The sequence below is a fragment of the Coffea arabica genome, chromosome 2c (assembly GCF_036785885.1).
Source record: "Coffea arabica cultivar ET-39 chromosome 2c, Coffea Arabica ET-39 HiFi, whole genome shotgun sequence".
NCBI classification, from domain to species: Eukaryota; Viridiplantae; Streptophyta; class Magnoliopsida; order Gentianales; family Rubiaceae; genus Coffea; species Coffea arabica.
In genome coordinates, this window is record NC_092312.1 from 18,559,837 (window position 1) to 18,582,322 (window position 22,486).

Consider the following 22,486-nt stretch of genomic DNA (forward strand, 5'->3'; position numbering starts at 1 on the left):
ATCTTTCGGCTCTTTATGAAGACATAAGTAACGTGCCAAAAGCACTTTCTGTGCTCTAACAAATGCCTACAGAGTGAGTGTGAGTGCCAATTGATCATCAATTCATACCCAAAATGAGTAGAGAAACACATATATATGAGTTGACTTTGGCTTGCAATAATAACTGATACTTCACCTTGTAATGCCAACTAAGAGAAGATTTATGTCACACCATCATAGCATTAAGATCTAAGATTTTTTTAAACTCCCAAATCAAGGGTAATTATGCCTAATGATTACATATACTAGCTAGCACAAATTACAATCAATCTATCCAGATTCAAGAGTAAACTTGAGGCCCTTTAAATTGTTGCTTCTCCACTTTATCCATAACTCTTCATAGAACCACCAAACCTAACCTAAAAAACCTCTCTCCCTCTTGTATTCAGAAGAAGATCATGGCAAAGAAACCTAGCATGGGTCGCCAAAAGATCAAAATTGCAAAAATTGAGACCAAGAATCATCTCCAAGTTACATTCTCAAAACGCCGTTCGGGACTCTATAAGAAGGCGCACGAACTCAGCACTCTCTGTGGCGTTGAATTAGCCATTATAGTTTTTTCCCCAGCGGGAAAAGTATTTTCTTTTGGCCATCCTAGTGTCGATTACATAATCGATAAATTCATTGCGCGATGCAGAAATCCTCAGCCAAACTCGAGTGCACTCCACCTCGTTGGGGCTCACAGGAATGCCAGTAGTGTCCGGGAGCTCAACTTGCAGCTCACTCAAATTCTCAGTGAATTAGAAATTGAGAAGAAAAGAGGCGAGGCATTTGATCTCATGAGAAAAGCCAGCCAAAATCATTATTGGTGGGAATCCCCTGTTAATGAACTTGGATTACACGAACTTGAACAACTAAGAGATTCACTGGAAAACATGAAAAACAGTGTGACGAGTCATGCTAGCAAGGTGGCGGCTGAGGCTAATTACAACAATTCTTCATTTTTTACACTAAACAATGGTGCTGCTGCGGGATTGTATCATCAATATGAGAGCAAACCAACCGGGGTCAGCGTGGGTTCGGTCCATCCTAATATCTTCAACTTTGGATATGATAATGGAGGATTTTGAAGCCTATTCGGTATAAACTTATCTCGTTTTTCCGATTTGACTTTGGTGGATCAAGCTAGTGCCTCGCTAGTCTAAACTGTCAATAATTAGGTCATTGCTCTTCTCTGATGATTCCTCCATCAATCTACTGTAAATAGTTTAATCTCATAAAGGGTGCGTTTGGTACTATAGAATTGAAATTGAATTAGAATTCGAATTCTATAAAATTGGAATTCCAAGTCATTGCAATTCTTTCGTTTGGAAAATGCATAGAATTGGTATGGAATTTCAAATTCTTTGCGTGAGAGAAGAATTCATTAGGAATTAGAATTATTTTCATGAAATATTTGCTTACATAAAATTTTTATTTTATTTTTATATAATAATTTTTTTCTTACATTTGGCTAATTTTTACTAAAAATTTAAAGGAAAAAATCAATATATGCCTTTAATAATTTATTTTTTCGTGCATTTAGCTAATTGTTACTAAAGCTTTAAAGAAAAAAGCTTACTTCCTTTTTTTTGGCAAAATACCAGCCAAAGCCCCAAAACCAGCTGAGACATTCAGCAAAAATTACAACCAACAATGACAATATAAATAGAAAATATTGCAACAATGACAATATAAAGTGTCATTGAATTCAAGCCCCGTAGAATTGAAATTCAATTCTAATTATTTGGGAAAGTTAGAAGCCAAACAAAAGAATTAGAAATAAGGCTTCCAATTCCAATTCTATGCCTCAATTCTATAGGAACCAAACCACCCAAACAAAAGTGTCATTGCTTAAATTGTTTCAAAGCCTGCCCCATTCATTCACCCCCAAAAATAATAATAATAACAAAACGGAACGTAGAGAATAACTTCACTGTGGTTCAATTCCTGGACGTAATTAGGTGAGGCAACTTATACAATGCACAAAAAGTAGTTGAGTTGATTTTTTCCATTCAATTTGAGCGGATGAGGGGTGAAAGTGGAATTTAACAAGCTCCATTCCTAGAGTCCGAGCTACATCGCACTTGCCTGGCACGGATTAAGGAAATAATTGGAAAAATTGTTTACTAAGAGTCCTATATACTTAATACATGTAAATCATACTCGATTACCGCCCACAGATTAAGGAAATAATCGGAAAAGTAGTTTCATTTTTATTGATCTATTTAACGAAGTTGAATTGAGAACATTTTGGAGACACTTTAGTTGTCACCAAGCTGAGGAAATAAATTTTTCTAATTTTAACCTAGGCAAGAAAATACTTAGCCAAAAAAAGAAGAAGAAATAATTAGATTTTTGGAAGTATATATGTTTCTATATGTTGATGCATGAATTCATCCAAACAATATGTATATCGCTTTGCTAAAAGATAATAAACCATTAACTACTTAAACTAACTACACATGCCATTAAATAACAATTTGATCGTTTGTTTTTTTTTGTAATTTTGATGAAATGATTAGATCGATAGTTCTCAACAATGCCATTTTCTTGGTCAGTGTGAGAGAGTAAATTATGTTTTGCCAGGAAAAGAAGAAAATAGCTGTTAATTCTAGACAAATTGTCCATTTCTAAGTTTAATCCATCAATCAATGAGGAGTTAACACTAATTTATATTTTGTCGAAAAAAAAGAGAGAAAAAGATAGAGATGTTACTCTACATAAATCATCCATTTCTAAGTTTAATCCATCAATCAAGGGGAAATTAGGAGGGTGAAACAATGGAAACTGGAGAAAATATATCGACCGAATCACAATAAAATCTTTGACGTTTTTAGGAAACAAAATTACGGGTAAATATTAAGGAAGGTGGAACCTTATATAATAATAGGATAGGATGCCAAAGCAATGTAGCTAGCCCTTAATTCATCAAAATCCCACCAAAAGACAAAAAAAAAAAAAAGGCGAAAATGAACAACATGATGATGAAGAAGAAGACGACCCAAGGTCGAAAAAAAATCGAGATCAAGAAGATAGACAACTTGAGCAACAGGCAAGTAACCTTCTCCAAGCGAAGAGTCGGTCTCTTCAAGAAAGCAAGTGAACTTTGCGTCTTGACCGGGGCAGAAGTTGCCATCATCGTTCATTCTTTGGGCAAGCGCGTCTTTGCTTTTGGTCACCCCAACATTGACGCTGTTATTAACCGCTATACCACGGGATCGGCATCATCATCATCATCATCATCCTCCTCGTCATCCGTTGCTGATCCGAAAATCCCACTGGGTGCTCATGAGATTCAACAACACAACCGACACTATGCTAAAGTGTCCAAAGAATTAGAGGTCGAGAGAAAAAGAAAGGAATTGATTGAAGGTTCGAAGTTAGAGAACGGTGGGAGTTTTTGGTGGGATGACCCAATTGAGCATATGGGTTTGGAGGACCTTCAACAGTATAAAGCTTCATTGGAAGAGTTGAAGAAAAAGCTGTTGATGAGAGCCGATGACTTGATGTTGTTGAAAAATTCTTCTTCTTCTTCAACTAATTTGGGCTTAAATAATAGCGGTGATATCAATCCCGGCGTGACTGCAGTTGGTTGTGATGATATGTTATTCAATCAGACGACGACTGAATACTGCAACAACTCCATCGTTCCTTATGGTTCTGATGACTTCGGAAATTCTCTGCAGGTTTGAAGATCTGTGGTTGGCAAAGTCCGGATAAGTTTAATATATGCATGGCTTTCAGCAGTTTTTTTTTACTGTTTAGTTTATTGACGATTTTTCACAGTGTTGTTAGCGTTCGTTCCTTATGAATTACTATAAATTAGGCTCTTGCAGTGTTTTATTTTATTGTGTTGACTGATGTCTCTTTTTTTGTTTTTGTCTTTCAGTGATTTTTAAGTAGGGAGTATTCTTTATCTCCCCCTCTATGCGTGCATATATTTATATATATATGTGTGTGCGATCCAATCTTAAATAATTGATATTAGTGTTAAAAAGCACACTTACTTTGTGTGCAATTTAGAAATCATTATTATTTTTTATGAATTTGTAAATTTTATTGTTTCATTAATAAATTTTATAAGAACTTTTCATTAACAAACTTCAATTTATAATTAATTTTTTCTTCAATTAAAAATAGATAATTTGGTAATTGCAATATTTAGAGTGATTATGTTGGTAAATGTGATCACGTGACTTAGGGTAAAAAATTAATTTTCTAAGAATAAAATTGAAAGTTCGAAAAAAAATTGTAGAAAATATTTACACTGGCTGTCAATGCCCTCTTCTTATATATTGTATAAGATTGAGGGCCTGGACTAAATGACACCAAATAGACAAAGTGAGATGTGTAAAAATAATTAATCCAAGTTTCCTTTCCTTTTTCTTTTAAATCCAATAGTATATTGCATGAAATTAAAAGCTTTAAGCAGTAAACTTACAGGATCAATCAAGCCCAAATCATGGGCTACATACAACCTCAGCCTATCTAAAGTTTTATTTACTGATGCAGGCTGACCCACTGCAAACAAGATGAGATCACCTGATCCCGCAGATAAGTGTTTGAGTAACTTGTCTTTCTTTGTGTGGTCCAAGCATGATACCAGTGGGGAAATCCCTTCAATTGCCCCTAAAAGATATACATCAAGCACTAAGAACAATATAATCTGCAAAATGCGATGAAATGTGCAAACAATCACAAACATCACTCTCACCATCTTCTAACACCTTTAAGAAAGGCAAACCCTTTGCTCCAGATTTAATAGCTTCATTGTAAATATCACCTTTCTTCAAAGCAGTATTTGAGTATGTCTTTCCTCCTGAAGGGACACACAAGGCTTTAACAATTCCCCCACTCTTCAAGGTATCTGCAAATGCCTTGAAGGAGGAATCTGAAAATATCTCAGATACCTGCAAGCCAAGACCATTAGGTAATCACTCCAAAAAACAAAAAATAGATTTAAGATTTCATAATATAGTATCATCTATGGTACCAAAAGAATGACAACCTGTCTCCCCCCCCCCCCCCCCCCCCTCTCCCAAAAAAAAAAAAGAAAAAGGGAAAAGAAACTATTTTTCTTGGGACAAACTGAAGAAGGGGCTATAGACTGCATTGGCAGCTCTCAGTTGAGAAAATTGAAAGAGATAAAGAATAAAAACAAATAATGCATGAAAACCAACAAGCTTTACATCTTTCAATCCAAGATCAAAACGAGTATCTGGCCTATCTGAACCGTATTGGCTCATGGCTTCAGCATAAGTGAGCCTTGGGAAAGGGTCAGGTAGCTGGACACCTTTGATCTCAAGGAAAACCTGCAGGAAAATATTTATCATGCCCCGTCAACTTACCAGTTGAATATCAGAAGTAACAGCAAAAGTAATATCAATACAGAATTAAGAGTTGTATTAAACATCTAAATTGGGCCATCAGAGCCCTCATCTACCCATGTAACCCATGCCTCGCTAGACCCTAACTCCATGCTACAAAAGGAAAAATTGGACAGCATCCAGCTTTAAACTTCAGGGGAAAAAATCAAGCTTATTAGAACAAACAACTATTTCGGAACAAACCTACATATATATATATATATATTATTTGCTGATACCAAAAGGAATCATATGATAGACTACAAGCATGACGAGGTAAAATTTACACTAAAACATACGTATAATTTGTTTCAATCTTCTAAAAGATATTTAGTCAGATAATGCAAAAGATTGTCATGTTTACTCAGAAGTAATAATTATTTTCGGCACCACATATAGGCCAAGCATGTGCACAGCTGATGATGTTTAGCTTCTATACAGCAAAATGTTATACAAGTTTTAACAAGATTAATGCTATTACAGTTCAATTCCCACACCCAGCCCATAACACAGGAGAATGTTACTAAAATTGGAAAGTAAAAGATCATACAAAAATCTACCAGGAGGTGCGAAACCTAGGTCATCAAATTCAAATACTAACCAATCAGTTGAAAAACAGGATTCAACCATCATATAGGCTCTGGTCGAAAATAACATTCGATTCAGAATTTCTGGAAGGTATTAAAAATTCAAATCAACAGTTTAGAGCCCCACAATGTACGTAAATTTAGTTATAATATTGCTATGGAAGAACAGCTTCTTTTAATGAAAATTTCAGGACATGTTTTACAGAATTTTATGTGCAGAAAATATATCTCACTTCAATAGAGGATTTTATCAAAGGTCTGAAGGAACTCACAAATTGTGAAATCAGATTATTGCTCTACTATCTATTAGGCTATCAACTACAGCAAACTAATTGGCAGGATCAAGGAAGTGAGAGGGGTCAGCTAAATGAAACGTATCTTAACTCACTGGATCATTCTAATGCTTTTATCCCCACCTCATTTCATTTTGTGATTTGTTACCTCATCAAACTATTTCTACCACCCAAAAAAAAAAAAAAAGACAACCTTCCTAATCAAATCTTCATTAAGTCTGAGCATGTCCTCTAAGGGAGTGAAAGCCATCTCCATATCTAGTTGCGTAAATTCAGGTTGTCTATCTGCCCTTAGATCTTCATCCCTGAAACACCTGCAAAGCAAGAGCAGATGAAGTCACATTGTGGTCTTGGTTGTATACTAATAAATGACCCAGCAATAAATGCAAAATTTCTTGATCCCCCCTCTAGAATCCTTTTTCCTCATAATAATCTGAGGGGGGAAGGGGGGAGATCCTCTTCACATAAGTTGAACAATGTGTGGCAGAATGTAAAGATGCAAGAGAAAAGGGGAATTTAAATGAAAATCAACAGTCTGATCAAATAGTCGTAAACTTAAAACTTATTACCTTGCAATTTGATAGTATTTATCAAAACCAGAGACCATCAACATTTGTTTGAACAGCTGCGGACTTTGGGGCAAGGCATAAAATGTTCCTGGCTTTAAATGATGGAATTAAGCAATCAGATTTTTATTTGATGACTGATATATCTCTGGAAAACATAAACTTGAAACGTAGAGAATTAGATGTTAAAAAGCCAATAAAACAAGTAAATATTTTTCATCCTTGATGTTTCGATGTATCAAATGCTGTATGGAAATTGTTCAGCCTCCATCACTTCCAAAAGATCTACACGAGTTGTATTAAATGGCGTTCTCCTTTTCTTATCTTACAAGTTGCCTTGAGCGGGTTCTCAACAACAAAGGTAAAAAGTTTGGGGAATAACAGCTCAAATGCAATGAAATTTTAACTCTGAGTATAAATTTGAGAAGCTAAAAACATAGGTAGCCATAAAAGGCTGGAGATTAAGCGTAGCTTAGAAAACACAATTTGGCTTGAATTCGAGATTGAAGCCTGATGGGATGGGAATTCTTTCAAAATCACTAAGTCATCACCAGGACAAACGACAACATCAATACCAAGATTACATTTTGTTTTTCAATTCACTTCAACAGAAAACAAGGGAAAACACCAAAAGAGTGAAGAGGAGAAATTAGAGATAATCCCGAGATAGGTACATTTAACAGGGCAAATACTGTACCTGAATTCTTGAAGGGACAAGATAATCCCGAGCACCTTCTGGGGTAGATCTAGATAGAATTGGAGTCTCAATCTGCCTTACAAACATGAAGGCAAGGATCAGAGAGTGGAAGAGACAGACTCCAGTAGAATCTTCTGATTGCACTAAGATGTTAAAATGCAAACATTACCTCCACAAAATCATGTACATCCTCAAGGTACCTTCGGATGAGTTTTACCACTTGATGCCGCAATATAATGTTGGAAGTCATTTGTGGCCGGCGCAAATCAAGGCATCGATATCTAGTAACAGGTATGGGGACCATTTAATCCGTACAGTTTAAGAGACATGCATCGAAGATCTTACAAGCAGTAAACAATCAATATATTTTAGGCTATGGAAAAAACTATGGCCTCTGAAGCATTGCATGCTTTAAAGCCACAAACTACATTGAATAGAAAACACACATCATAGGGTATGGAACATGCAAAATGTGAGAATTGATGGTAAATAACCCATGCTACCTCTTCAACTATGTGGTTCAAAGATCAACATCACCAAAATCCCTTATCATCATATAGTGATATTACTTACTAATTTTATTTCTTCTCTTGTAAATGAGGCAAGCACTAGTATTCTTTTACTTAAGCAGTTAAGTGTCTCAGAAACAACTAGAACAACAAACCATGACCCAAGCAAACTCCAGTTTACCCACTCCAGTCACAATACCACAAATTAGCGAGAGGAAGCAGAAACAAAAGTAGACCTTCAATCATTAAGAAATGCCCAACTCGACCAGAAAAGTAAAAATATCAATTATCAAGAGAACTAACAGCAATCTGCAGAGAGAAGCAAAACATAAGCCCATGGTCAAAAAACTTCAGAAAGTTTTCACCTCAAGCGAATTTCCTCCTTTACAGATTCTTTGGCATCATCTGCAGTAGTAACTAAGAAAGGCAGCTTAGATCTCACAGTATTCAGAACATGGACACGCTCAGCAGCCACCTGCAAACTTAAGCAATTGTACTAAAACCACCAAAAAGAATAATCATCCAGGAGCAAATCCAAGTTAAGGAAATAATAAAACAGCGGTCATCAGTTATTAGAATTCGTCTTCCACAATCAACTACACATCATAATTCCACAACCAACTTTGCAGAAACTAAGTAAATTGTGGAGCACTGAGATAAAGAACTCATCCATGAACATATGATTATAACATCAGCAACAATTCATTACCTTTCCTTCTCTCCTAGTCAATCACCAGCATCAGACTTCGATTTTCTCTTTCTCTGATGCACCTAAGCTGTGATCTTCTTCTAATAACACTTATAGAATAGCAATTCAAACAAGGTCGTATTTTAACCATATTAATCATTACACTTGGAAGGTTTTTGCGGGGGAAAACATAAAACATTGCCCTTGGATTGTTCTTGTTACACCTGTTAATTTTAACACTTGAACACTTCAAAAATTGGGCCAGGGGGACTGCTTGAACAAAAGCCTAAAAAGGTTTTCCTTCAAATCACAATGCAAAACACCCTTGACACAATAGATCTGGTTGAATTCATAACAACTAGCACCACGCCTTGTTTTCAGCCATAGGCATGTTATTCTCAGTTTCTTAAAGAGTTCATGGAGACTAAACAGACAGGTGAACTGCCAAAGGAGACCTCAAATTCAAATTTTCTAGACTTACTATAGTGAGAATGTCATCAGTGACTTCCTTCAGCTGCTTTTTCTGTAATTATTGCAGAATGCATCCATCTATGCATAAAGATTTAAAGCTAAAGCAGAACACACCTCTACTGCACCAGTCCTCATCTTCTTGTTGACAGACTCAATTGGGCGAGGCCGAACAACACCTTCTACGGCCACCACATACTCAACTCTTAAGTCATTCACTGTTGAATGAGCATCAGGAAATTCGTTGGGAAGGGTCGTAATCTGAAATTCCCAAAGCACAAAAGGTAAAGACCAGTTCAACAACTCGCCCCAAAGATACTCTTTGTCGCAATTTCATCAAATAGCATATTCATAGCTACTCTTTCCCATGCAGCATTTATCGCAAATCAACAAGCATTCTCAACAAAGAAAACAAACCAAAACACGGATTGTAGACTGTAAGTACTGGTAACTTCAGACAGATTACTTCAAATAAAATTCCATCAATGTTCAAAATTTTCCACGTTTCCTAGGCAGAATGCCTTAAATTTCTGACTTAAGTAAACAAACTAATGGTCATCATGTTCAAAAATATTTATTACAATGGAAAAATAAAAGCAATAGCCAGTCAAGAACTATTACATGCTCAAGAAATGAAAGATTGAGAATTCATTATTTTTTTTTAAAAAAAAAAAGGAGAGAGAGAGAGAAGAAAATGAAAAATAAGTACCTGTACAACACCGGTATGGTCACGGAGATTAACGAAAGTGAGGCCACCATGAACACGATGAAGGGCAACCCAGCCGCAGAGCCTGACCCGTTTATTCACATCAGCTTCTGACAATTCACCGCAGAAAGCGGTCCGGCTCACCCATTCAAGAGAAGGGATGGAGCGAGATACTTTAGGGGAAGCGGCAACAAGTGGTGTTTCAGTTGAAGAAGGAGAAGGAGACGAAGCAGAAACAGAAGGAGTTGAAATGCAGCGTTTAGGAGGTTGCGTGGGTTTGAAGCTGGGGCTGTGCGAGTTTAGGAATAGAAGAGGCAATGGAGGTGGTTTGAGTGAGAAGTGTTTATAGCGGAAGGCTATACTGGGCAGAGCGCGGAGGAGTTGTGCGGCCATCTCGCGGCAGCCGCTTCAATTTTTCAATTGAGACTCTGAGCAGATAAGTCCATGGCCGGGGGACGAAGCCGAATTGAATTGAGAGTCCAAAACTATGTCGTTTTCCTGGTCCTTTTACTTCAGTGTAGATTGGGCTTGGCCTACCAAAGCTTGCTGAGCCAGCCTGCTCCATTTGATCCCAATGTTGTTGTTGACCCTAACCATAACGTGATTGGGGTTGGGCATGTACGCTCGATCTATTTTAAAATGAAACAAAGTTGGGCCAAGTTACGTAGGAAAATCAAGTGAGTTAAAATAACTTCCTTGCGTATATTTGTTTGACAAGAAAAATTTGTAGATAAAATAAGTAGTTAATTATACTTATTGAAAATATTGTGGTAATCAAATATTTTTCCTTTAAAGTCCTGTAAATTTGGATGCAATGTGCAGAAAATTAAGGTAGTATTTGTTGGTAAAGAAAAATATGGAAGAGTAAAGGAAAGTTAGTTATATTTTCCTTTAGCTCCTTTGAGGTTTAACCAAATTGCCAAATAAACTCTATAATTCTACAAAGTTATAGATAACCCTCTTTGTGGTAAACAAATATAATAAAGACACTTTTTGATGTGAGTTAATTATTTTACTAACATTATTGGTCCTCTCGTCATTAATGTTATCAACATCGTCTTATGCTAGAAATCCTAAAATGCCCTTGAAACCATAAATTCCTCATTTCCTTCTACCGGAATCTACGTAATTTGCAAAAGTCCACCAAGTTGGCTGCTGCCAAATTCGATAATCATGAATTCACAATCAAAATACAAACATGAATCCCATGAACATCCATCCATACATCAGTATATCCTTTTCATTAACACAGCAAAAATTAAATCCAAATGCAACAATTACGAGCTCTTAAAGTGTTATAAAATTAAGTTGGATGTGTACCAAATCGTCAAAAAAAAATAAAAATGTATGCTTTGTGTAGGCCCTACTATATTTGTTTGAGCCTGAATATTTGTGATTGGAATAAAAGAGAATCAAGAAAGAAATGAAGGTAATTGTAAAAGGGAAATGGCTCATCAAATTTGGTGCACAAAAGGAGAGAGTTAATGAAGCCTGGATGGTGGTTTTGGAGAAAGAATAGAGTTTCGAATTTTTCATAAAAAGAAGATTTAGAGCTGAAGTTACAGTAATGCAGCAGTAGCAGGGATATTAATGAAGCAAGGGGAAGTCCGATCGAATAATTGAAGAACAAAAACAAGTTAGTGGAATAGAAAAACATACTACACTCTTTTTCTTTTCCATATTTCCTCAATTTCCTTTCACCAACCTATTTAGTTACCTTTTCTCTTTCCTACCCTTTATGTTTACTTACATCATTTTCCTTTATGTTGGTTTGTTATGTCCTGTATGCATGTTATTAAGAAATTGTTTTTCGTTATTTTTGTTTCTTTACTTCTTCTAATTTATTCATTAACTTCTCTTTGGAATGCAAAAATTATTATGTTTAGATTGTATTCTCTTCCTTTCTTCCTATCTTTTCTTCTCTCTCTCTCTCTCTCTCTTTGCTTTTTTGACAAGGATTAGTTAAAATTTGCAAATTGTAGGAATAAGGGCATTTTTATCATTTCAGTATCTCAGTTAACAGGGGTTTAGACACCATCCATTGTAAGGGTATAATTATAATTTGGTCAAGCTATAGAGCTTATTTGGTGTTTTGGCCCGACTTCAGGGGAGGTAAATGTAATTAAGCCTAAAATGAATTGGAATTTACGAGCATATGCATACAATTCTTTGGTCTCAAGTCACAGCAGCTGTTTTTTTCCTTTTTTTTTTTTTTTTTGTCTAACGAACACAGCTGTTGCTATCAGTAAAGTGGAGCGATTTCATTGGTCGGGCGCACAGGCCATCATTTGACGTGGTCTGCAACGTGCATGCAAACGCTTAGAAACTAATTATGGCATATGATTAAACAAGGCTACATAAGCGGGCAAGAGTTGTATTAGCTCAGGATATATAAGTACACATTGGAAACGAGTTGAAAACATTGAAATCTGTAACATTATTAATGGCTTCTTAACCTTTAATATTTCGCAATGACTAATAATAAGAATAGTAATTATCAATGCATATTTCCATAAATAATTGATGATATTTACTACGTCTCTGATATAAGCTGCTACTAAATACTAAGCTAAGGTAAGTATATTAAGAAGAAATCAAAATCTTCAAAAATCTTGTAAGCAGTCTTAATTATTATTATTATTAGTAATAAATTTGTATCATAACTGAGAAGATAATAACATTAATTATAAACTATGGCATGCTTTTATTTTATTTCATTTGGAAAAAGTTACATGTGCATGGTGTTTGCCCGCTCAATATTACGTCGAAACGAGTGTTCTTTTTTCAAATAACGGTCCGATCGCTTATTACCTTAATTGACATGAGTACTTGACAAAGTAACAAAAAATTATTTTACATTCTTGTGATTACAATGTAGTGGCATGTCGTATTACTTTTTTTTTTTTTTTGGGGTTTTGGAAATTTACATATCATTCCTTTTATGTATCCAGTATTTTCACATTGAGATTAGAATCGCCCAAAAAAAAAATCTTATGCAATAATAATTACTACTATTTTGTAAGTTCTTATCTATATATCAGCATTTACCATTCAAGTGTTACATGCCTTTTAATTGCTTACTCTTTTTTTTCTTTTTTGTCTATTCTGGATTAGGCTGTGAATGTGACCAAAAGGTAAGAACAAGTTAACAGTCTTGGCTTAAAAGGTAACAAGAAGTTAATAGTCATATCCTAAATGGTAGCAAAAATCTACAACGATGTGGCAGAAACTTCTAGGAAAATGAACACACCCTTTAAATCCCCAGCCACATTCCTCCCATTGGAACATAATTCCTGCTTAAACAATGGCAAGAAAGAGCAAGGGTAGGCAAAAGATTGAAATGACAAGAATGTCAAAAGAAAGCAACTTACTTGTTACTTTCTCAAAGCGCCGCTCTGGCCTTTTCAAGAAGGCTTATGAACTCCACACACTTTGTGGTGCTGAAATTGCAATAATCGTTTTCTCCCCAGGGAAAAAGGTTTTCTCCTATGGCCATCCTTGCCTTTACTCCATCATCGATCGTTTCGTAACCGGAAAAGCTGGCCCGAGTTCGAGCAGTTCGCAAATTGTTGAGGCACACAGGGCAGCGAGCATTCGCGAACTCAACATGCAATTGACTGAAATGCTTAATCAGTTAGACGCTGAGAGAAAGCGTGGTGAGGAGCTGATCAAACTGAGGACAGCGAGTCAAGGAAGATGCTGGTGGGAGGCTCCGGTTAATGATCTTGGACTTCAAGAACTGGAGCAACTAAAGGCGGCCATGGAGGAGCTGAAGAAGAATGTGGCCAATCAGGCAGAGAAGTTGATGGTGGAGGCTTCCAACGCGACTGCGTTTCTTGGGTCATCGAGTTCCAAGGGAGGAGGCCATGTTGGTCCAAGTAACATTGACGCTAAGGTTCCTCCTCCTGGTCTGGGACTTTCTATGACTCCTCATGGGTTTGCACTTGGATATGGTCGTGGATTTTTCTAAATCATATATCCAGAAATTGGTCTGATCTATTGTAGTAGTATTTTGTTCTGTTGAATCATATTTGGGTGTCTGTATTGTACCGTATAAGTAAGTCTGGGTATTAATCTTATCTACTTTATTCCTGTGTATTTTTGTTGATGTTGTACAAGAAGCCTTTTATGCCAAAACAGTAAAAATGGGATAAAGTTTTCTTTTTCGATGTATTACCAATCTATCCCGTATTTGGAATCAAGGAAAGAAACCAATAGGAGATGATTGTAAAGTAAAAAGAAAAAACATAAGAAACTTTTTTTCTGGCTTTAATCTTCTAGACTGCCGCATGCGATGAAACTGTCAAACAAAGATGTGAAATAATAATAATAATAGCGTTAAAGAATTGCATGACTTAGTTTGGACTTTTTTTCCCCTAATATCTCTTCACACCAGTATAATAGGGTTTTTCAGTAGGTATACTAGGTAAATATCGAGAGGCTAAAATTAAAAATTAAAAATCTATCCAAACTAATGCTTTTCGATACCGAAGGCAGAACGGCTTCGTAATTCTTAGCTTCCTTCGTCCATTTCGGTGAAACATCAAACAACCTATACATGTGAAAATTTTCCCCAAAAAAATGTTTAAAAATAGTTTCCAGAAAGAATTCTTAAACAACGCATTCAATTTGTTAATGTACTCATCTTTTTTTTTTTTGGACTTTTTTTTTTATAAGTGGAATGTCTTGAACTTTTGATCTCTCACAACTCCTTTCTGCCCTATCATCTATCACATCCCTTCCCCCTCCCTCCTCTCTCGGATTAATGTACTCATCTTGATGCTAGGTATTCACATTTATAACAATTTTTATAAAGTTTAGTACTTGTTTTGAGGATCTAAATTCTTCGCGATTGCTAGGGCTATTAGTCGAGTTTTTTGAATAGGGTTTTGATAAGTCCAAACTTTACTCACAAATTAAATGGTGCTTTTAGGTTTGGATTTCGTTAAAAGATTCAAATTCAACTCACACTTGTATAAACGTTTCAAAGTCAGAGGTTTAACCTAGTAAGATCCTAAATTAGCTCATATTTAATTCGAGTTTAATATTCAGGGTCAAAATCTGTCAAGTCCGATTAAAGATAAAATCGAACGGTATTTTTTTTTTAACCGAATGGGTCAGACTCAGACTAATTCGACTCCATTAACAATTCTAATAGTTGTAGAAACACTTGCATAATACATTTAACAGTTGGTTCGACCGAGTTGGTTCGAACTAATCTCAGCTATTAATTTGAAATTTAAATAAATTTTAAATCAACAATCAAGATAAGCTCTAGCCTTGCTTGGTCGATCCCCACAATTAAAACCTTTAAAAGTCTTCTGCCAACATCACAGAATCCCAATTCGTGGTTTTGATGCCTGATTGACACTATACTAAGTTGTTTAGGATCACGGTTCGAAAGTGCATCGCTACAAATGAAAAGCATTTAGGTTCCATTTTGATTGGACGAAACGTCCTTTACAATAAAATTCACCATTCTTGTGCAAAATGTTTGATCATAATGAGTAAATTTTCGTCCAATATTTGAATGAATTACTGAAAAAAAAATGAATAGCATGTTGTTCCTGTTTCTTATGTTGGTTTTCTCATACTTGCACGTGTACACGTTAGTTCCTTTTACAATACCGATAGACAAACGATGTTTCCCCTTGTAGTACAAAAGAAGAAGAAGAGTAAAAACAAAAGGAATAGACGATGATTGTATAGTGTTTTGAACCATGGAGAGTTCACAATGATAATCAATAGGATATTAGCTAAATAGGTAGAGAAAAGTTGGGCGGATTTAATCCATGGGCCTTGAGATCAAAGTTCAGCGAATAAGGTTTACTGGGGTTTTCAGCTTGTCATAACTGTATGATACTGACCTACAAAAAAACCCCAACAAAAACCTTAGAAAGTACTATTGATCCAGATATGACGATAGAATTCTTGCTTTGATGACCCTTTGTTACTTTAAAGACAATGATGATAACTAGTTGAAGGTTGTCAGATTATTGTATGGCTTTCCGTTAATAGCTGGCATATATCATACTATATTTGAATCTTTGGAAGATTTCTTACCAAGTGTTTTCTAATCACTTTCAAGTAAGAACGTGTGACTAATTATCAATTTGGCATCTTCTTAAATTTTTTGATTCGTGGTAGCTTTTGCATCTTAGCTTTATTTCCTAAATTTTAAGGTTTTACTTTTTTTCACCGATTTCTTCACTTGTTAACAAAATCCCTGTAATTATTAATTAATAGCAGGAGGTAAATAGCTACAATTCCTTTGTGACAAAAAAAAAAGCCACAATTCCTATTTACCCATTTGCCCTCTTAGTTCTTAGCATATAGGGCATGTGAAGTGAAGCTGCTGCCAATTCACTTACGTTATGATTCACTTCTTATCCTAATTACTACTAGCGTTTTATGGTAAAAACAGTTATACACAGCATTTTGCTCCTCTATAAATGCTCTTCCATCTTTCGGCTCTTTATGAAGACATAAGTAACGTGCCAAAAGCACTTTCTGTGCTCTAACAAATGCCTACAGAGTGAGTGTGAGTGCCAATTGATCATCAATTCATACCCAAAATGAGTAGAGAAACACATATATATGAGTTGACTTTGGCTTGCAATAATAACTGATACTTCACCTTGTAATGCCAACTAAGAGAAGATTTATGTCACACCATCATAGCATTAAGATCTAAGATTTTTTTAAACTCCCAAATCAAGGGTAATTATGCCTAATGATTACATATACTAGCTAGCACAAATTACAATCAATCTATCCAGATTCAAGAGTAAACTTGAGGCCCTTTAAATTGTTGCTTCTCCACTTTATCCATAACTCTTCATAGAACCACCAAACCTAACCTAAAAAACCTCTCTCCCTCTTGTATTCAGAAGAAGATCATGGCAAAGAAACCTAGCATGGGTCGCCAAAAGATCAAAATTGCAAAAATTGAGATCAAGAATCATCTCCAAGTTACATTCTCAAAACGCCGTTCGGGACTCTATAAGAAGGCGCACGAACTCAGCACTCTCTGTGGCGTTGAATTAGCCATTATAGTTTTTTCCCCAGCGTGAAAAGTATTTTCTTTTGGCCATCCTAGTGTCGATTACATAATCGATAAATTCATTGCGCGATGCAGAAATCCTCAGCCAAACTCGAGTGCACTCCACCTCGTTGGGGCTCACAGGAATGCCAGTAGTGTCCGGGAGCTCAACTTGCAGCTCACTCAAATTCTCAGTGAATTAGAAGTTGAGAAGAAAAGAGGCGAGGCATTTGATCTCATGAGAAAAGCCAGCCAAAATCAAAATATCCAAAAATTTATACACTTCAAAAAAAATTTTTACAACTTCTACAGTAAGTTACAATAAAATTTTAGATAAACAACCAAAAAACTTATTTACCAAATAGGGCCTAAGTAGATTTAAGGAAAAAAAAAATCAAAAAGTAGTTTTGACAAAAAAAATGGTAGATTTAAAGAAAATCACATAATTCCCCCGAGATCCCAACATCCCTTCAGCATCCATCCTCTCGTCCCTCCGACGTAAAGCCCTACTGATTAAACCACAAAGTTCATCCAAATCTTAATTAGGAGCCAATCCGGTGAGTGTGTTTGGATTACACATTATTTTCACATTTTTTACACGCACTGACTTGCTTACATTATTAACACATTTTCAACTACTTTTTTTATGTTACATACATCGCATCAAAAGAGTGCTACAGTATTTTTTCACAAATTTATTTCAAATAATTTACTATCCAAGCACACTCACTATTCTTGAAGTCGTACTCTTTCAAAATTGAATCAGCAATTAAGCAAGTCAATCCAGCACGAGGGTTGGAAGGAAGAACGGGAGTTTTATGTGCAATGATTGCACTCAAACTAGGCAGGAAGAAAAGTATATATCATCTATTATTCTATATTATGCAAAGTACATGTGTTTCTTCGTAAAAGTCTGATTATAGAATTTAGCCCATCTTCATTATTATAAGCTGACTTTAGCTCCTCTCAAATATTATAAGTTGTGATGATCAGTTCTTAGGGCATCCACAGCGCGGGTGTAATGGCCCTCCATTACACCGCTCCATGACACGGTCTCTCATTGGAGTCGTGTCATGGAGATTACACGCATCATATATTGTGATGATCAGTTCTTAGGGCATCCACAGCGCGGGTGTAATGGCCCTCCATTACACCGCTCCATGACACGGTCTCCCATTGGAGTCGTGTCATGGAGATTACACGCATCATGGATATGATGCGTGTAATTTATTAGAAGGTGGGACCCATGATTAAATGTAAAATAATTCTAGCCACCAATTTTAGCTTCAACGGTAAGTTTGCCAGCACACAACACATTTTAGCTTTCCAACGGTTAGATTTTAGTCTTCTATATAAACACACAACACTTTGGGAACGATTCGAAGGCAATGACAATGAAAACTAGTATTCATTTTGTTATTATTTGTATTTTATTTGATTTAAATTATGTAATATTATGTTATGGAGTTCAACTAATTATATTCCGAATTATTAATTAAGTATGGGTTATTATGATATCTTCGCATTTGAGGCATCAAATATTTGTTTAATTTCCTGCATAATTATTTTTGAAAAAAAAACAATATATTATTTTTGAAAGATAGAAAAGATATATTATTCAAACTTAAAAATTAATAATATCATTTTTAGAAAATAAAAAATTCAAAATGTAAAAAATTTAATGAAAGTTAGTACTTTATTTTTTAAAAATAACAAAATTATTTTTAAAAATTACTTTATTTATTTATGGGATATGAGTTATGCATTATTAAAATAAATATTTGATTTAATTGTGGATCCATGTTATTACACCTTATGGAGTGTAATCCATTGTGAGTGAAAGTGTAATAAAAGAGGAGAAAGTGGAATGCTGACGTAGCATGTGGATTACACTCCACAAGGTGTAATAGTATTGTGGATGCTCTTAAGTTAAAATGGGAATCATAACACTTTTGTTGACTACTGAATGGAAATTTAAATTGGAATTTAAGAATAGGAGATGATATTGTAGTGAGAGATAAAAAGAGAGGGGCGAGGGGCGAAAATGAAAAGAGAGGTTAGGTATTGGGATGGGTAGTGGGAGGATCTGGTCTGCGATTAATATAATTGTAATGCTTTTTCAATGCTGCCCGGCTATTTGCTGTCAAATTAGTAAGGCCATGGGCAATTCTACACCGGCAAGTTGTTTTGGAGAAACTCAAGTCCTCAAGCCCAACATGTCGGCCCAAAATAGGTCCACGAGACGTTTAATGACAATTGGACGTCCCTTTCAGGGTTGCATGCTGAGCCCAATGTAGAAAGCCCTCTTCCGTGTGTGGTCCATGAACTGACGCCCCCAACAGGAACGGTGGTCCAGTCATAAATTCCTTGTTTTTCTCTGTCTTTTTTGTCTTTTCAAATTTATTAATGAATTCTGTCCAGAATACATCTTGGTCCCGGTGGTCATCATCATACATTACCAGCAACTACAATCTGTTGTCTTGAGAAGCAGGCTCAGCGCAGACAAGCAGAGGCCAGGTCAAATAAGGGATCCTACATTCGGCAACAAATTGGAGTATTTACATCCGCTTGGTTTTGCTGAAAAATATGGTATACTGTACTATTGGGCAGACATACGTGTCAAAATGTGTGACTCGAACGAATTTGAATTAGTTAAAATGACGTTGAGTAGATTGAATTGAGTACACGTGGTATATTGATAGTGGTTGTCTAATGGACCGTCCGACCTGCCACCTGTACTAATTGGCAATCTTCCAAACCTTAGTTTTAACTAATTATGAAATTTGTTGACCTTAATTTCAAAGTTCTTGTAAAGGTGGACCTTAAAGAGACATTAACATATGAATATTGACCGTGACAGTGAATAGACTCGGTAAGTACTAGTATCACCTTTTTTATGGTTAGTGAAAGCAGTTACTATCAAGAACTAGTAAAACCTCTTCCGCCAATTATCACCTACAGGTTAGGCTGCTATTTTCTGCTGTTGGACAAGATCAACTACAATATCATTGGATTGTCTCCCCCTTCCAGAATCCGGAGATACACGATAATGCTCAGGTCCTTGTCATGGACAAATAATGAGATTGATTACACAACGGTTCACTCCCCGATACAGAATTTTTTTTTATTTTTTAAAAAGAAGGGTATCATCGGCATTCTCTTTCTTCGCATGCCTCGCTCAGCTACTGGTGGCAGATATGATGAGCAAGTATCTATGTTGCACATAAAGCCCGAGAAAGGGATTTGACATTAACATTTATCGGAATTTTTTTTTCTTTTGTAAAAAATTCTTATTTCGACTATTTATAATTACTCATGACTATTTTTATTTTTAATTATTTAAATATATATTTTTCCTAAACATTGTAATTATCAATATAAAATTATTTTATGAAAAATATTTAAAAGATTAAAGTTTGCTTTAACAATAAAAAATTTATTCAAAATACATGCTTATAAATATTTTATATTTTTTCATTGCACGCATATCGTATGTGCATTGAGCACTAGTTGCAATAATGGTGAGAGACGCTGCACAAAGAAGAGGATTTGAAGATACCATACTAAATAATGCTCCACTAAAAGTAAAAATACCAAAGCAAGTGGCCTAGCCGAAATGCAAATGGCCCCCTAACTCTACGTCCATGGGCCGCGCGCCAGTTGAATGGTGACTCGAAATTTTTTTTTTTTTTTTTTTTTTGTAAATTCGCTTCGTCTTGTTTCGGTTGACAGCTATCACAATATCCGTTACTCAATCAACTAAACTCCAATCTCACGCAATATCAGTTTTACATTTATGACAAATTAATTAAAATGGAAGTGCATAATTTTGCTGCCTGCGAAAAGTCTAGCCTTTTGATTCTGAAATGAGATACAGGTCGCCAACCTAATTTTAAATATGAATCTATAGATGGGACCCAAGTCCAATTTGGTGAGGACTAGCGTCCAACCCCGTTCTACTGGCACGGATTAAGGAAATAATTGGAAAAATTAGATTTTCTATATACTTAATACATGTAAATCATACTCGATTACCGCCCACGGATAAAGGAAATAATTGGAAAAGTAGTTTCCTTTCTATTTAACGAAGTTGAATTGAGAACATTTTGGAGACATTTTAGTTGTCACCAAGCTAAGGAAATATATTTTTCTAATTTTAACCTAGGCAAGAAAATACTTAGCAAAAAAAAAAAGAAGAAATAATTATGTTTTCGGAAGTATATATGTTTCTATATGTTGATGCATGAATTCATCCAAACAATATGTATATCGCTTTGCTAAAAGATAATAAACCATTAACTACTTAAACTAACTACACATGCCATTAAATAACAGTTTGATCGCTTTTTTGTTTTTTTGTTTTAAAAATTTTGATGAAATGACTAGATAGATAGTTCTCAACAATGCCATTTTCTTGGTCAGTGTGAGAGAGTAAATTATGTTTTGCCAGGAAAGAAGAAAATAGCTGTTAATTCTAGACAAATTGTCCATTTCTAAGTTTAATCCATCAATCAATGGGGAGTTAACACTAATTTATATTTTGTCGAAAAATATAGAGATGTTACTCTACATAAATCATCCATTTCTAAGTTTAATCCATCAATCAAGGGGAAATTAGGAGGGCGAAACAATGGAAACTGGAGAAAAAATATCGACCGAATCACAATAAAATCTTTGACGTTTTTAGGAAAGAAAATTACGGGTAAATATTAAGGAAGGTGGAACCTTATATAATAATAGGATGGGATGCCAAAGCATTGAAGCTAGCCCTTAATTCACCAAAATCCCACCAAAAGACAAAAAAAAAAAAAGGCGAAAATGAACAACATGATGATGAAGAAGAAGACGACCCAAGGTCGAAAAAAAATCGAGATCAAGAAGATAGACAACTTGAGCAACAGGAAAGTAGCCTTCTCCAAGCGAAGAGTCAGTCTCTTCAAGAAAGCAAGTGAACTTTGCGTCTTGACCGGGGCAGAAGTTGCCATCATCGTTCATTCTTTGGGCAAGCGCGTCTTTGCCTTTGGTCACCCCAACATTGACGCTGTTATTAACCGCTATACCACGGGATCGGCATCATCATCATCATCATCATCATCATCCTCGTCATCCGTTGCTGATCCGAATACCCTGTTGGGTGCTCATGAGATTCAACAACACAACCGACACTATGCTAAAGTGTCCAAAGAATTAGAGTCGAGAGAAAAAGAAAGGAATTGATTGAAGGTTCGAAGTTAGAGAACGGCGGGAGTTTTTGGTGGGATGACCCAATTGAGCATATGGGTTTGGAGGAGCTTCAACAGTATAAAGCTTCATTGGAAGAGTTGAAGAAAAAGCTGTTGATGAGAGCCGATGACTTGATGCTGTTGATAAATTCTTCTTCTTCTTCAACTAATTTGGGCTTTAATAATAGCGGTGATATCAATCCCGGCGTGACTGCAGTTGGTTGTGATGATATGTTCTTCAATCAGACGACGACTGAATACTGCAACAACTCCATCGTTCCTTATGGTTCTGATGACTTCGGAAATTCTCTGCAGGTTTGA

At 35.7% G+C, this 22,486-nt stretch overlaps 4 protein-coding genes and 1 pseudogene across 6 annotated transcripts; 4 read left to right on the plus strand and 1 right to left on the minus strand.

Moving 5' to 3' along the window:
* The first annotated feature begins 403 nt into the window (after window positions 1-403).
* LOC113721954 (agamous-like MADS-box protein AGL62) lies at window positions 404-1,109 on the plus strand. Its single transcript, XM_027245621.2, has one exon. The coding sequence runs from the start codon at window positions 438-440 to the stop codon at window positions 1,107-1,109; it is 672 nt and encodes a 223-aa protein (XP_027101422.2). The 5' UTR covers window positions 404-437.
* A 1,700-nt stretch (window positions 1,110-2,809) lies between these two features.
* On the minus strand, window positions 2,810-10,374 carry LOC113721945 (aspartate--tRNA ligase, chloroplastic/mitochondrial). Of its 3 annotated transcripts, none has more exons than XM_027245607.2 (11): window positions 9,905-10,374; window positions 9,313-9,456; window positions 8,405-8,514; window positions 7,700-7,811; window positions 7,531-7,602; window positions 6,837-6,928; window positions 6,461-6,581; window positions 5,211-5,333; window positions 4,736-4,931; window positions 4,463-4,650; window positions 2,810-3,701 (listed from the first exon to the last, which is right to left on the minus strand). In XM_027245607.2, the coding sequence occupies exons 1-11, from the start codon at window positions 10,292-10,294 to the stop codon at window positions 3,627-3,629; spliced, it is 1,623 nt and encodes a 540-aa protein (XP_027101408.2). In that variant the 5' UTR covers window positions 10,295-10,374; the 3' UTR covers window positions 2,810-3,626. The 3 variants fall into 3 exon arrangements, with proteins under 3 accessions (XP_027101408.2, XP_027101409.2, XP_071931033.1); XM_027245608.2 differs by having other exon boundaries at window positions 2,810-3,717; XM_072074932.1 differs by lacking the exon at window positions 2,810-3,701 and adding an exon at window positions 4,283-4,339.
* LOC140035539 (agamous-like MADS-box protein AGL62) lies at window positions 2,991-3,619 on the plus strand. The gene is made up of 2 exons (XM_072076804.1): window positions 2,991-3,505; window positions 3,610-3,619. The coding sequence occupies exons 1-2, from the start codon at window positions 2,991-2,993 to the stop codon at window positions 3,617-3,619; spliced, it is 525 nt and encodes a 174-aa protein (XP_071932905.1).
* Window positions 10,375-13,120: 2,746 nt separating the features above from the next.
* On the plus strand, window positions 13,121-14,074 carry LOC140035859 (agamous-like MADS-box protein AGL62). The gene has a single exon (XM_072077246.1). The coding sequence runs from the start codon at window positions 13,206-13,208 to the stop codon at window positions 13,869-13,871; it is 666 nt and encodes a 221-aa protein (XP_071933347.1). The 5' UTR covers window positions 13,121-13,205; the 3' UTR covers window positions 13,872-14,074.
* A 2,726-nt stretch (window positions 14,075-16,800) lies between these two features.
* LOC140035860 (agamous-like MADS-box protein AGL61) lies at window positions 16,801-22,486 on the plus strand (annotated as a pseudogene).

Coding starts and splice junctions, on each gene's coding strand:
- LOC113721954 (XM_027245621.2), top strand. CDS start 438: ATGGCAAAGAAACCTAGCATGGGTCGCCAAAAGATCAAAATTGCAAAA.
- LOC140035539 (XM_072076804.1), top strand. CDS start 2,991: ATGAACAACATGATGATGAAGAAGAAGACGACCCAAGGTCGAAAAAAA.
- LOC113721945 (XM_027245608.2), bottom strand. CDS start 10,294: ATGGCCGCACAACTCCTCCGCGCTCTGCCCAGTATAGCCTTCCGCTAT. Junction 7,812..8,404: donor AAGGAGGAAATTCGCTTGAG/GTGAAAACTTTC, acceptor ACCTGTTACTAG/ATATCGATGCCTTGATTTGC. Junction 7,603..7,699: donor ATGTACATGATTTTGTGGAG/GTAATGTTTGCA, acceptor TTTGTAAGGCAG/ATTGAGACTCCAATTCTATC.
- LOC140035859 (XM_072077246.1), top strand. CDS start 13,206: ATGGCAAGAAAGAGCAAGGGTAGGCAAAAGATTGAAATGACAAGAATG.